This window comes from Seriola dumerili, unplaced genomic scaffold (genome assembly GCF_002260705.1).
Source record: "Seriola dumerili isolate Sdu_G_001 unplaced genomic scaffold, Sdu_1.0 BDQW01000018.1, whole genome shotgun sequence".
In the NCBI taxonomy this organism is placed as follows: Eukaryota; Metazoa; Chordata; class Actinopteri; order Carangiformes; family Carangidae; genus Seriola; species Seriola dumerili.
In genome coordinates, this window is record NW_019174273.1 from 4125667 (window position 1) to 4141529 (window position 15863).

The 15863-nt window shown below is 42.7% G+C and overlaps 1 protein-coding gene across 2 annotated transcripts in view; it reads left to right on the forward strand.

The window, feature by feature from the left end:
- Positions 1 to 15863, forward strand: part of LOC111232464 (diacylglycerol kinase zeta-like) — a 76899-nt gene that overhangs the window by 8268 nt on the left and 52768 nt on the right. The window contains exons 1-6 of one of the 2 annotated variants that reach the window (XM_022760001.1): positions 1994 to 2439; positions 11353 to 11461; positions 11593 to 11688; positions 12913 to 12990; positions 13532 to 13594; positions 15706 to 15762. In XM_022760001.1, the coding sequence (XP_022615722.1) occupies positions 2054 to 2439; positions 11353 to 11461; positions 11593 to 11688; positions 12913 to 12990; positions 13532 to 13594; positions 15706 to 15762 (789 nt within the window). In that variant the 5' untranslated portion in view covers positions 1994 to 2053. Of the gene's footprint in view, positions 1 to 1993; positions 2440 to 11352; positions 11462 to 11592; positions 11689 to 12912; positions 12991 to 13531; positions 13595 to 15705; positions 15763 to 15863 lie in introns of those variants that run through there. The other variant, XM_022760010.1, reaches the window with a different exon arrangement.

Sequence of the window (15863 nt, forward strand, 5' to 3'; positions counted from 1 at the left end):
CAGTGAAGATGCTCTGTAGTTTTATCTGTGTGTAATGTGAAGCTGCAGAGTTTCTGTGTTCCTGCTCAGACAGAGACTCTGGCTTCTGCCTGTCACAGCATAAAGTGATACGGTCAGACTCAGCAGAATTAGGCTCACCAAACACCTCAAATAACTCATGAATCATAGCTATAGGTTGAGGTGGAGGGAAAATTCCCATAGTTCAGATAAATCCTGGAATCAGAGCAGGACCCCAGGCTGAACCCAGTCAACCTCAAGACTTGATCAGGGACTAAAAGTTAGCTCTGATGCCTCTGCTTATCAAGATACATGAAGATGATACTGATCTAATCTTTACCGATGAAACGTAACATCAGTTAATTTGTATAAATTACTGTTGTCTGCTGTGTTATAAAGCAGAATGCTGAGGTGAAAACATGTCTGATGTAATGATGATCTTTGTTTTAGTGTCTACCTGAATTAAATAGTCAATGGTTCCAGTTTCAGTATCTCATTCTTCAACCTGTTGTGTAATAAATGTCTTTTATTAAACATCACATCCCTAACACCATGTGCAGGGTTTTATTCTGAAGGCTCTATAAAGTTGTAGCAGTCACTCTGCTGGTGTTTGATTAATTAGTGAATCATCACAGTATTTAAGAGAACTGGTGGATTTGCAGTCAGAGAATGTCTCGGTTTCCTGGGCAAAATCCTCAGACGAGGCAGCTTCAGCCATGTTGGCTACTTGAAATGTCTGCTACATGCTAGTGAACATGATGGCTACATGCTAGTGAACATGTCGGCTACATGCTAGTGAACATTGACTTTATGTCTGTGTTTGATCTATTTTTATCTATTTAAAATCTTTCATAGATCTGAAGGTTTTAAAGACCTGTCACTAAAAAAAACTGGTTCTGACTGCTACAATCCTGCTCCAGTTTTTAAAATCCTGGTCCAGTTTCTGTTCAGGACAAAATACAGTGATGCTCCACTCCTGATCTCACTACAGGACTGTCACTAATACTGTGACTGTGGAGGGAACCAGTGAAGGGGCTTCTGGGTAATACCAGTTTGATGACTTTGAACAAAGCAGCACTGCATCAGTAATTAATGAGCTGATTGATTAATTATTGAATCAAAGATTAAATTTTATGTTTAGTTAGTTATTATTTATTTACAGTTTTCTTTGTTAATGTGATAATTTATGGAAAAGCATAGATTTGATTGACCCCACCTACTCACCCCTTCAGAGTTTCTAAAGGAAGACCAGAGGTGGACTAGTAGGGACCAGCAGGAGCTGGACCATCATCTTGTTCTCTGGATTAAAACGTCATGTGTGACCTTTGACTTTTGACCTCGTGTCAGAGGACAAGGAGGAGGACCTGCTGTGTGAGTTTCAGCTCCTCCACACTGAGACATGATGGAGTTCTTCTTCCAGCGTCATTTCGGTCGTCGTCACAAACGACAGAAGCACCCTGTGGCGGTGCGTCAGCCTGGTCCTGCAGTTCAGACCAGTAAAGCCAGGAGGCGCTCCAGTGTGGGTCTGCCCTCTGCAGCTTTGATCCAGTCCAGACGCTCCTCCGTTGGTTTGCCTCCGGTCTGTCCAGACCAGCGCCGGCGTCCCAGTGTGGGCCTACTGGTGGCCAGTGGACAGAGGCGGCAATCAGTCATAGAAACAGGGTTAACAAACACAGGTGAAGCAATGGTAAGGGCTGTGAGAGAGGACATACCTGTGAAGCGAGGAAGAAGAAAGTTTCAGTGTAAACCTCACCGTGCTCATCGGGCCTCAGGCTCTGCCCCCTACCTGCATCATGGGTCAGCAGTGAGCCATCGACGTCCCTTTAAAGTAAAATCCATCGAACCTCATCTGCTTGGATCCTCCATGTTACTTGCAAGTTTGGTCCAGATGGGAGGAGGAGAGAGAGAGAAGGAGGAAGAGGAAGAGGAGGAGGAGGGGGAGGAGGAGGAGGAGGAGCTAGGTGTGTGCCTGTGCTCCTGCTCTGAGTCTGATGAAGATGAAGGGAGTGATGAAAAGGTGGAGAACAGAACCAGAGGAGGAAAAGATACAGCTCAGATGCACTTAACCCAGGCAGTTGTTATGGAAAACATTAAGCCCCGCCCCCTGCTCCGCCCTCCTCGCTGTCTGAGAAGAAACTCCTCCCACCTCCTCCCAGCTGACTCTGTGTTTCAGAGCAGGGCAGTAGGAGTTTATGGTCGATACCAACGACGGAGTTCAGGTCAGGGTCACTGGACAGAACAGAAACCGATCCAAACCTCCACCACCAGCCCTAGTCTGGCTCAGCTGGCCTCAGCAGGTCTGAGTTCTGGTCCCGGGGCGGCTGACCCAGATCTGACCTCCTCTGGGTCCTCACTCCATAAAAGCTGTTCTTCACCTCTCAGGGGACACGAGGGAACCATATACTACAATCCTTATATGGACACATGGGAGAACTTCCTGTCGTATGTAACAGACAAACACACACACACACACACACACACACACACACACTGTACTTGTAGACTAAACCAAATTACTGTTTTCTATATAATCTGACCTGGACTGGTCCTGGATCAGGATTTTGTCTGGATGTGGTTTTGAACCATGTAAACAGGGTCCACTGTGATGCTCTTGGTGGTTCCTGATGCTTTAGGTCACAGAATGATAATCACATGTTATAGATAATTATAGATCCATAAGGATGATCCTGAAAACTAAAACTGGTTCTCTGATATTTATATTCATAGTCCATATTGTGTCTGTGGTGACCTCTGACCTTTCCTGTAGTGATGCCATCAGGCAAAAATATCAACAAAGTGGCTTTATAACAAAGATGATACATTACAAGCAGTGATGGTATGAAATGATACTTCCTGTCTCCTTAGTTGGTATGGCAAAACAACAGCAGCACATTCAGGCTGATGCAGCTGGTATAAAATGCGACAGTATATAATATTTTACAATTTATAGTGTTTATCCAGAGGAAGATATATTTGTGGTTTTAAGAACCAAAAAACATCTCACTGTAGTTTTACATCTCCTCTCTCAGGGTTCACTCTGGAGCTCTAGTAACAACAGGTTGGTGAGCCAATTAGAAGAGAGAGAGAGGATCTGAGCCCCTCTTCTGTATGTTTTCTCAGTGATGCAATAAAAATATAGCAAATTTCAGGTAAATACTCGGAGAAACCAAATCCTGCAATGTTGGATGGTGTGTCCAGGTAGGCTGGGCTTGTGGTGTTGAACTGCTTTGTTGTGACATCACAAAGTTCCAGAAGTCCTGACAGCTGGTTTTAAGGCTCAGTTTCTGAATACAGGCTGTGTGCATTTCTCTGTGGACTGAGCGCTTTGATACTTTCACAGCATTAATATAGAATCTAGACGTGCTTTATAATCAAACTACACATGCACATCTAACTTTATACTATATGGAGCTTTAATGACCTTTAATAACTTTATCCAGACTGTCTGCATCCTCTGGGAAAGAAAAGAAAGATATGTTCCTGTTTTTACAGACTACTGCTGCACAGAGCTTTTAACACTAACTGATGAATTTCTTGTCTGTGTCGACCCTGTATAGGATCATATCAGAGTTTGTTCTGGTCTCTATCAAAGTTCATTTTCTCCTGATTTGTCTGAAGATGAAATTTTAGTGTCAGAACACTCAAAAGTCTGTGGCTTGTGAAAACTGGGTCCGGTGTTCATTTCCATGACTATGGGATGAAAGAATCATAATCTGTGATCAGGTTCACTTCCCCCTCTGGAGTTAACAGACTCAGACCTGCTGCTGCTCTCCTGAAGGGGCAGGACATGTGACGCAGATACAGGAAATGATTCTCAGTGATCCATCTCCTCTCTGAACTGTCTTTGATAAGATGTCTCATAATCTGAGGCAGAAACGGAACTGCGAAGTTTCCTTCATATGTTTAAGATAAACAACCTTGTGGTCTTTTCTTTAGCACTGTCCCAGTGGGAGCTGAGAACAGGCTCTGTCCTTTGTCATTCCTCATGTTTAATAAAGTTTGATCAAATGGTAAAAAAACAAGTGATAAACATCCACATGATTCACACTGAAACGCTTTTAAATAGTTTCATTAGCTCATCAGTGGTGATTCTAGAATCTAGTCTCCAATCACCATTATTAATAAATTATCTGACACCATTGAAAAATGTACAAAATCTAAACATTTTTAAATTCCAAATATTTATGTTAGTAGAATTAAAAAAGAAAATATGAATATAAAGATTGTGGAAAACTTTGTAATATTCAAAATATAATAATAAAGAACAATAAAAACTTAAATAAATTCCTAAATAACTTTAGCATTGTTATATTGTAAATAACTCACATTATAAAGCCAGTGCTCATCAACCCATAAAGCCCCTTTAAGGAGCCATGTTGGTAATGATTTTCTCTCTTGATTTGGTGACTTGTAAAATCCTTCAGCTACTTTTCTTCTTAAACCCAGATGGTGACATATCTGACTCTTTTACCTCCTCTCCTTCTCAGTGAATGAGCTCTGATGTGGCTCTGGACTGACTGTATTCAGTGGCTGGAACAGAGCATCAGTGCATTCAGTTAACCAATCAGCAGCCAGACAGAGACATGAATAAACTGTGAATGGGCCAACCAAGCACTGATCCCCATTGTTTTTATTCTAAATGACTTTAATATCTAAATATAATAAAATAAAATAAAAATAGTTTAACTGCTTTTGAGATCATTGCAAATCCTCCAGGGAATGACATGGGGCCCATTTAGGGAGGTTTCCTATTCAGAAGTCGTTGCAAATTTCCCATTGGTTGTTTAAGGGGGAGGGAGCCACATTTTGAGACACTGCTATAGAGTTAAGATTGTCAGCCCCCGGGGGCCCCCTATTTGTCTGTAGGTTGCAATAGGTATGGCTACACCGATTTACGGTTATGCCCACTAACGGTTACGCCCACTTCCAATGATGTCATGCCACTGCTCCTCTGCATCGGAAGAGCCAGTTGAAGGGAGCACTTTGCCCCTATGTTTCCTGTCTGCCTCTACGCTGTAAGCTATTAAATGAAGGAAACTGTTAACTATCAACTATAAAATAAAAGCAAAAATGCCGACAAAATAATCTCTTTGCACCTAAAACCATAGACATATACACGTAGAGGCCGCAATCGCCGCTGGATCATATGTCAACGTAGCCATCATATTGGTCTGTGTAAGACTGCCTTGCAAATAAGTGCAAGTGCACGGAGGAGCTGCAATTTTTGTGGATAAAAAGCTCTATAACATTTATATATCTCAATCGATTTCAATGAGTCGTTTCTATATTGAAGGGTTTATGATCCACGTGCAGTGAAAATAAAAGTTTGGTCACTGGTTACTTAGAATCGTGATAATCTAGGCTGTAATCACTATTTTCCATAAGGATCTGAGTATCAACGTTAGGTTTACATGAAGTGAAATCGGTTGAGAAATATAGAAAAACTGCTGCTCCTCCGTTTATTCCTATTTGTTTACAGGGCTGCCTTGCCCGGACTAATACGGCAGTGACGTTGACGTATCGCAGCAAAGAGCTGAAGTGGCAAATGCGGCGTCTATGTACGTATGTCTCTGCCTAAAACATCTCATTTCAACATCTCATGGGGTTTCTTGTGATTTGCGCATCGTATCCCTCCCCCTACTTAAGGTTACACCCACTCACAGTTGTGCCCCTCTCTTGCAGTCTGCAGACAGACCCCTCTCCCCTGACAGCCTGGGGCCCCAAGCAGTTGTCTGATCACAAGCTAGGTAAGAGTGACAACAGGTAATCCAGGTGAGCCAGCTGTTTGCTCAGTTACAGGGGCTGATGATGTCACAGACCCACATTGATATACTAGGGTGTAAAGAAATGGTTTCATAAAACATTCAAAGAAAGATAATTCATATTTATATTTAACAATTTAGATAGATAGATAGATAGATAGATAGATACTTTATTTATCCCCTAGGGGAAATTCATGTGTCCATTAGCTCATTGTTGATAATAATTATAATAATAATAAAACAGTTAATAACAAATGAACAATAATAATTAGATTAGTCCACTTCCTTTGGCTGAGGTGTTGTATAGCCTGATGGCAGTGGGAACAAAGGATCTCCCGAACCTCTCTGTTCTGCAGTGCAGTGAGATGAGATGTTTGCTGCAGCTGTAGCTGCTTCTCTGTCCTGCCAGAATGTTGTGGAGAGGGTGGTTGGTATTGTCCAAGATGGTGTCCATCTTACATTGCATGCGTCTCTCCACAACAGTCCTGAGTGAATCCAGACTCCTGCCAAGCACGGACCCAGCCTTTTTCACCAGTTTATCCAGTCTCTTTGTGTTCATGTCTGACATACTGTTGCCCCAGCAGACTGCAGCATAAAAGAGTGCACTGGCCACCACTGACTGATAAAACGTGCAGCATTTCACTGCAAATGTCAAAGGACCTGAGCTTCCTGAGGAAAAAGAGCCTGCTCTGCCCCTTCTGGTAGATGGCATCCGTGTTCAGGGACCAGTCCAGTTTACTGTCCAGGTGCACACCTAGGTATTTATAAGTGTGTATCACCTCAATGTCCTTCCCTCGAATGGTGACTGGCTGAAGGGTGGGCCTAGACCTCCAAAAGTCGATGACCATCTCCTTGGTCTTCGAGGTGTTCAGAAGGAGGCAGTTCTTGTCGCTCTATTCACTGAAGGCCATCGTCAGATCCCTGTACTTCTCTTCCTCCTGCCCGTTCCTGATACACACCACAATAGCCATGTCATCCGAGTATTTCAGGATGTGGCACGAGTCAGAGTTGTATTTAAAATCTGCCATATTCAGCGTGAACAGGAACGGAGCCAGAACAGTCCTCTGTGGAGCCCCAGTGCTGCTCATCACTGTCCCTGAGACCCAATTACCCAGCCTGACGTACTGTGGTCGTCTTGTCAGGTAATCCACAATCCAGGATGTGAAGCAGGGATCCACCTCCAGCCCTTCCAGCTTGTCTTTAAGAATGGGGGGTTGGATGGTGTTAAATGCACTTGAGAAATCAAAGAACATAATCCTCATGTAACTACCTGGCTCATCCAAGTAAGAATGGGCCCTGTGGAGCATGTAAAGGACGGCATCATCCACTCCAATATGTTCTTTGTAGGCGAACTGTAGAGGGTCTAGTGCATGTTCAACTTGTGGCTTCAGAAGGTGGAGAAGCAGCCGCTCCAGGGTCTTCATGATGTGTGATGTGAGGGCCACCAGTCTGTAGTCATTTATCTCAGCCGGTCGTCTTACTTTAGGTACCGGAACATGACATGATGTTTTCCATAGGACTGGGACCCTCCCTGTTTGAAGGCTTAAGTTAAAGATCCTCTGGAGAGGCTCAGCCAGCTGGGCTGCACAGTCCTCTAACAGCCTCACACACACCATCCGGGCCTGTTGCCTTTCCAGGGCGTAGCCTCTTGAGCTCTGCCCTCACCTCCTCTGCTGTAAAGGACAGGAGACTCATCCCCACAGTGTGGAGGGAGTTGCAGCTGCAGTGTCAGGTTGTGGAGGAGATGCCGTAGGAGAAGCTGCAGCTGAAGCAGTTGGAGAGAGAACAGGTGTAGCTGTGTCAAATCTGTTGTAGAACAGGTTGAACTCATTGGCCTTGTCCACATCACCTGATGTTGTCTGGCTGTTCTCTTTATAGCCAGTGATGGTCCTCATCCCCTTCCACACCTCTCTGGTGTTGTTGTGCTGCAGCTTCCTCTCCACTTTCTTTTTTTAGTCCTCCTTCGCCTGCTTTGATCTTCAGCTCATGTTGCACACACCTGAGCTTCTCCCTGTCTCCATCCCTGAAGGCCTCCTTTTTCTGGTTGAGGAGGGTCTTGATGTTACTGGTGATCCAGGGTTTGTTGTTTGGAAAGCAGTGTACAGTCTTTGCTGGTATTACAATGTCCATACAGAAGTTAATATATTCCATGGTACTTTCAACCATTCTATCAAGGTCAGGGTCCTTACTTTTATCATATTCCTGTGACTCCAACAGTGCATTCCAATCTGTGCACTAAAAACAGTCTTTTAGACACTCACTGGCCTTTGGGGTCCAGCCTGCCGCAGTACACAGGGCTTGTAGGAAGGCTGAAGTAAAACCAGATTATGATCTGATCTGCCAAGTGGTGGTAGAGCTGAAGCAGTGTAGGCCTCCTTGACATTTGCATACAACAGATCAAGTGTCTTATTTTCCCTTGTGGGACAGTCAACATACTGAGTGAAGCCAGACAGGTGAGAGGTGAGCATGACATGGTTAAAATCCCCCAATATTGCAATGATTGCATCAGGGTGCTGGGTCTGTACTCTTGCAATAGTCTTGTTCATGGTTGAATGTAAACAACAATGGCGACAATGTGAGAGAACTCCTTCAGTACATAGTACGGTCTAAGACCAACTGCCAACAGTTCAATATCCTAACAGCAGATCTCTTCACTGTGATATGACACTGGGTTGCACCATCTATTGCTCACAAACGGAACCAGTCCTCCACCTTTATTCTTTCCACTTGCTCTGGTGTCTCTGTCCGCTCCTACTGCAGTGAAGCCGGGTAAATCCACACAACGGTCGGGAGTGTTGTTGTTTAACCAGGTGTCTGTGAAACACATGAGACTACACTCACGATATGCGCGATGGTTCTTCACAAGTGCCTCCAGTTCATTGAACTTGTTAGCCAGGGAGTTGACATTTCCCATAAGGATTGATGGTAGAAAAGGCGTATATCTCCATCTCCTAGCCTTTAGCTCAGCCCCGGCTCTGCATCCACGGTACAGCTTCTTCAGTTCAGCTGGTATGAGATGTTTAACTCCATATCTAGTATACTTTAAAGCCAGGAGTTCTTCCTTTGTGTACATTATTTTTCCAGTTGTCAGACAAAATGACATTGAATAAAAAACATCAATGGACAAAAAATATATATATATACAAAGATATTGCAAAAAACTACGAGCTATGTGGACTTGCTGCCACTTGTCGCCAGCGCATCATTTGAATAGTGTTACAGTAATGTACTGTTTTTTCAAACAATATACATAACATAACATAATGTAACTTAACGTAATGTAACATAACGAAAGTAATGTTATGTGGCATTGCGTAATATAGTGTTGTGTAACATAGCGCAGTGTAATGTAGCGTAACATAAACTAAGGTAGCGTAGGGTAGTGTAGCCTCACATTGCCTAGCATAGCCTTGCCATAATACCTAGCCTAGCGTAGCGTAGCTTAACGCAACATAATATAATGTAACATAACGTAATGTTACGTAATGTATAAAAAAGGTTAAATAACTTAATACACAAAACTTCCTTCCATCCAAACGTCATAAGAAAAAAAAGTTTAGTGATTAGTTTGAGTTTGTTCACAGATGATGATTTAATACTGAGGCTTGTTGTTGTTTATCACCTCTACTAGAACGAATTGAGAACAGGTGTGAGTCTCACAGGTAGAACGACCTGTCCTCACATCATCATCATCAGGACATAATGTAGTTATTACAGGAAAAGGGGAAATGAACAGTTTTTCGATGAGGAAGTGAATTTCTTATTTTTATTATTATACACAGACCCTGTGATGTCATCAATGACATCATATCCTCCATATCCATCATAACCCCCTCCCTCCATTGCAGTAATCTATATTGATAGAAACAAATATTAACAATGTTGTCAGGAGCATCAGTTAGTTTATATGTGGATGATGTGTGGTTGGACTCCTCCTGGTGATTGGCTCTTTGACTGATCATATATGTGGTTACAACATTAAATTGACCAAATCAGAAGTAATGACTTCACTTGGGAATGAGAGATCCCTGTCTGGGTCCAGACTTAGGAGGTGATCCGGTTCAGACCAGAACCTTTGTGACCGAGTCAGATCTTTGTCCGTTTATAATCTGGTTTTAAAGTTGTCCTGGAAAACTGGAAATGTTGAAGAACTGAAGCATCAATATTGTAGAGATGAGAACAGTTATGATACATACGTGAGTGATGAGGTTATAATGAGTGATGAGGTTATGAGTGAGTGATGAGGTTATGAATGAGTGACAAAGTTATGAATGAGTGATGAAGTTATGAGTGAGTGACGAAGTTATGAGTGAGTGATGAGGTTATGAGTGACTGATTAGGCTATGAGTGACTGATGAGGTTATGAATGAGTGGTGGGGTTATGAGTGAGTAAGTGATGAAGTTATGAGTGAGTGATGAGGTTATTAGTGATGAAGTTATGAGTGAGTGATGAAGTTATGAGTGAGTGATGAGGTTATGAGTGATGAGGTTATGAATGAGTGATGAGGTTTTTAGTGACTAAGTGATAAAGTTATGAGTGAGTGATGAGGTTATTAGTGATGAGGTTATGAATGACTGATAAAGTCATGCGTGAATGATGAAGTTATGAGTGAGTGACTACCAGCTGCTGTCATGTTTACTCATCTGTTCAGATGGTGATGAGGTCCTGGGTAGCAGCAACACCAGGGCATTTTTAATGTTTAATAACAGATGGAATTACAGTATTTCAATCAGGACAGACTAATGAGAGGAAAACCAGAATTTGAGAAATCTTAAGTAAAATGTATAAATCTGAAGTAAAAGACGTCTTGGTTGATTGGAGATGGTCAGGCCTCACAGTGCTGAATGACAGCAGAGAGAGAGAGAACACACACAAGTTATTGGCTTAAGGCCAGCGTCTCAGGTTGTGATTGGATGAAGATGAAAAATGAGTGGGTTGAGCTTACAGGATGACAGGAAACATGATTGTGACTTAGAGGGCGAGGAGATAGTCGCCCTGTCTGAACTTTCACTAACTAAAAGAAGAGATTGAAGTGAACAGTTCATTTAAGGTCCCTGTTTGAAAACAGAAAATTAAAACATAGGTCAGAATACTTTTTTTCTGCTTTCAAATTGACATGGGTAATCTAAAGAAATAAGTCCTAACTGTCATTTAGTTTAGTACTGTGTTCTGTAGTGTACCCACACCTCGTCAGAGTCACAGGAAAGGTTTTTTACAGCTTTTTGAAAATTAAGACACATCTAAAATAAATATTGGGAAAGTTGTGTAAATCAGAGATACCAACCTCAGTTACAGGTTAATGAGTGGAGCCTGTTGTGAGGTGAGGAGATTAGACTCACATCTATAACACTGCCTGTATTTAATTACTGGTGAGGTGGCGTTGATGACAGTGGCCACTAGATGTCGCTGTATAATCTGAGGCTGATGTGTTGGTATTCGTACTATCTGATCAGGATGAATGAACTCTGTTATTTCCGAATATTAAAGGTGAAATTTTCAGTTTTAAATGCTTTCAGGTTCAGAAACATTTGATCAGTCTGACTGACGAGGTTTTAGATTCACATTAAGTATTTGGCTTGTCTGTGTTTTCAGGAAAGCCATCGCCAAGTCTGGCCTGCACCACCTGCCCTGTCAACCCAGCACCTCGTCTCTGACCAGGACCGACCCAGAGGCTCACATCCGCAGCACTGTGGACTGGACTGTAAGTCTTGGATCAGGGAGACACAAGGAGGGTCTGAGGAAACCTTTAGGTCAAAGATTCATGTCTGTTCAACTGAAACCTCTCTGTGCTTGTAGAGGATCAGGTTATATCTGTGTGTGTCTGTCCTGCAGGAGTCAGCTTTGTATGGAGACCACATCTGGTTTGAGACCAATGCGTCTGGAGATTACTGTTATGTTGGAGAACAACACTGTGTTGCCAAAGCACTGGTGAGTACTCCTCTTTCTCCTCTCCCTCCTCTTCTCTCAGGGCTCTGGTACATTTCACATGTCATACTGTTCAGATTCATCACTGTGAGCCTGGGGTACAGTGTAACTACATTATAATGGTTTTCCTTATAGTCCTTATAAAACAACTTGTTCATATAAAATTACAAAAACAATAGAATCAGCATCATATCTTTACAGAATCAGTGTCAGTGTTACTTTCTACAAAGCTCCTGTCACCAGTATTCATCAGAAGAACCTTTAATAAACAAATCGTGTCTTTACTAATGAGACACAACAGGAAACAGCTGAGGCAGGACCACATAAGACTGGATCTAGATTAGGTTTGATCTGTTTAAAGCAAGCTGGGACAAAGCAACTGACCTTTAACCTTGTCATTATTGTTTAAATATTAGGCCGAACAGTGTTTACACTTCCTTAAGTAGGTGTGAGGGAATGATGTCTAAAGGACATGTGCTATGTTTCATATGTGAGGTGATATGTGTCAAATTTCTGTGTTTTTGTGGTGGTGTCAGGTCACAGCAGCACAACACTGACCCCCAGTGGTCAGAAATGGTATCGCTGCTCCTGAGCATCAGTTAAACTAAATTATTCTAAATACAAGCAGTTTCACCAAAGATCCTCTATACAAAGGATACCGCATTACAGGCAGTGCCAGTGGTATGAAATGGGACACAGTTCAGGTCTCCTAAGTGGCGTTGTCCCTCAACCCCTCCCTCAAGTCAAGACAACTGGCATGAAATGTGACAGTAGCTAATATTAAAATCTATCCCTGTCTAGACTTACCTCTCTGCATCCTTTGGGAAAGAAAAGACAGATCCGCTTTTCTTCTTATTACAGCCTGTTATTACAGCACAAAAATCAGGCATTTTAACACTAACTGATGGATAACTTGTATCTACTTGTATCTGTTTGTCTGAAAAATGTCATTTTGATGTCAGAATGTTCTGAACACGTGTGGCTTGTGAAAACTGGGTCCAATATTTATTTCAGTGAGCGAAAGAAGCTGTGATAATCTGTGATCTTGTTCACTTCGCCCATTGGAATGAATATACTCAGACCTGCTTCCGGTCTCCTAAAGGGGCAGGGAGGTGGAAATAAATGGAAATGAAGCATCTCGGTTTCTCTGCTGTCTCTGGTTTCACCTCTGGTTCTTGTTCCTGTGATTTAAAACTCATCATGTTCTCCTACTGTTTCTGTTTCCAGCAAAAGTCTGTCAGCAGGAGGAAGTGTGCAGCCTGTAAGATCGTTGCTCACACCATCTGTATAGAACAACTGGAGAAGGTAACGTCTCTGTATTTTACCTGTGGACTGATGTTCACCTGTTAAACCCCCATCATGGAGACAGGTAGAGACTCAGATGTAGATGTAGCAGTGATCAGAGACAGGTAGAGACTCAGGTGTAGATGTAGCAGTGATCAGAGACAGATAGACTCAGGTGTAGATGTAGCAGTGATCAGAGACAGATAGACTCAGGTGTAGATGTAGCAGTGATCAGAGACAAGTAGACACTCAGGTGTAAATGTAGCAGAGACAGGTAGAGACTCAGGTGTAGATGTAGCAGTGATCAGAGACAGATAAAGGTAGGGGGGATTAAAGACGGACAGTTAAACCTCCTTCATTAGATGGAGGAATAATATAGACGGATTAAAGTTTGAGTCCTCAGCAATGAGTTCAGGATCAGAGAGGAGTGAAGAGAAGGATTACTGTAAACCCTCAGATCAGAGGGAGGTTGTTTCTCAGCTGATGACTAGTCTTTATTTACTTCCTGTGTGGAGCAGAGACAGCAGGTCATCTTCACCTGTCCCCCCTGTCTGTCCTCCAGTTCCCCAGCTCTAGAGCCATTCTGCTGGAGACCACCCTGCCCCTCAATGACCCCACCTTTAGAGTGAGACCCAGACCTGCTTCCTGTCCTCTGTCCTCATCTGTGACCCTGAATCTGACAATCCTCAAAAGAGGGGGTGTCTGGATCACTTCAATCATTCATAATGAGTTTATTTAAACAGGTGTAGGTGGGGGTTCATGCAGCTATCAAATCTCTGTAGTAAACAGAGGGAAGATTTATCCTCTAAAGACAAACACTGTGGTGATGATCCTCTTTTAAATTAGTGAATTAAACTGTAATCTAATCCAGGTCAGACACACACTCTCTGGAAATCATCATCATCACAACAGGGTCCTTCTCTTTTCCCTCGATCAAATAATCTTCTCGCTCTTCCTCTCACTTCCTCATTGATCAAAGTGGTTCACCTCTTTACAGCTGCACATTTCTCATCCAACATGTTGACTACAAGAACAGACTGTCCACTTACTGTCTGATAAATCCCAGACCTGACCTGTTCTGTTGTAGTGAGATAATCAACATTATTCACTTCAAATAGTTTTAGCTCATTGATTTATGTATTTTTAATTGGTCAGTTTATATATGTTTGATTGATTCTGGACACAGCTCCTGTCTCTGGTTTTTATTTGCTCACATTAGTGAACAAGAAGCAAAATAAGGAAGAACACATATTAAAGAGGATCAGTCTATATGATGCCCTCTGCTCAACATGGTTACCTGTTTTTAACAGTATGAATCCTTCTCTACATCTGGATCTGTTTAGGTGAAACAGTGACATATTAAAAGTGAAGACTCCACATTTTTAATCGTTACATGGAAATATTTCACGTCTTCAAGTCTCATGTATTTGATCTCGTTGAAAGCTTCCAGATCTGAACACGAGTCTGTTGTTGATGGACCAATCAAACTTAACTAAACTCACTGCTGACCATGTCATGACATTAATAGTTTACCATCAATCATGTGAGACTAATGACCAACTGATGACTCTTTAGAGGACATGGACACCATCAACTCTGTGATGTGTGAAGCTGAATTAACAGAGTTGTCATCACAGTGAACCAGAGCAGTTTGCAGACTTGTTCTATGATCCTCCTCCAGGACACAGAGAACAGTCTGGTGGGCCTCAGCCTAATCTAACTCTGTGGTCTAACTGCAGCCTAACTGCAGCCTAACTGTGTAACCGTGGCCTAACTGTGGTCTAACTGCAGCCTAACTGTGGCCTAGCTGTGGTCTAACTTGGCCTAACTATGGCCTAACTGTGGTCTACCTCTGGCCTAACTGTGGTCAAACTGTGGTCTAACTGGCCTAAATGTGATCTTACTGTGGTATAACTGCTAACTGTGGTCTAACTGCTAACTATGGCCTAACTTTGCCTAATTCTGGCCTAACTGCTAACTGTGGCCTAAATGGGCCTAACTGTGGTCTAATTCTGGCCTAACTGTGGTCAAACTGTGGCTTAACTGTGGTCTAGCTGTGGCCTAACTGTGGCCTAACTGTTGTCTGTGGCCTAAATTGGTCTAATTGTGGCCTAACTCTGGCCCAACTGGTCTAACTGTGGACTAACTGTGGCCTAATGGTGGTCTAACTGCGGCCTAACTGTGGTCTAACTGCTAACTGTAGCCTAACTGTGGTTTAACTCCTAATTGTTGTGCAACTGTGGCCTAACTCTGGCCTAAATGTGGTCTAACTGGCCTAACTGTTGTCTAACTGTTGTCTAACTGTGGCTTAACTGTGGTCTACTGCGGCCTAACTGTTGTCCAACTGTGGCTTAACTGTGGTCTAACTGTGGTCTAACTGCTAACTGTGGCCTAACTGTGGTCTAACTCCTAATTGTGGTCTAACTCCTAATTGTGGTCTAACTGTGGTCTAACTGTGGCCTAACTGTGGCCTGACAGCAGCCACAGATGTCTGGTAGTGTCTGTTTCTTCTTCACTTCATTGAATCACTGCTCGTTCTTTGGAGATGGAGTCCACTCTCACTGCTACAGTCTAATCTTTTCTCTTTGGTCTTACTACTTTAAATTAAAGCTGCTAATCCTTGAATTCTTGGTTCTGCTGGTGTGTCCCTGTGGTTTCTGTCTAACCTCCTCCAGTACAGGTGTGGTCTCAGTTATCACCTACATGTTGTCACCTGTCTGCTCTTCTTCTCCTCAGATTAACTTCAGGTGCAAACCTTCTTTCAGAGAATCAAGCTCTAGGAACATTCGTGAAGTGAGTTCTGGACCTTTGTCTTCCTCTTCTCCATCTTCTTCTCCTTCTTCTTCTTCCTTCTCCTCCTTTGTCTCCGTCTTCTTCCTTCTTCTTCTTCTCCT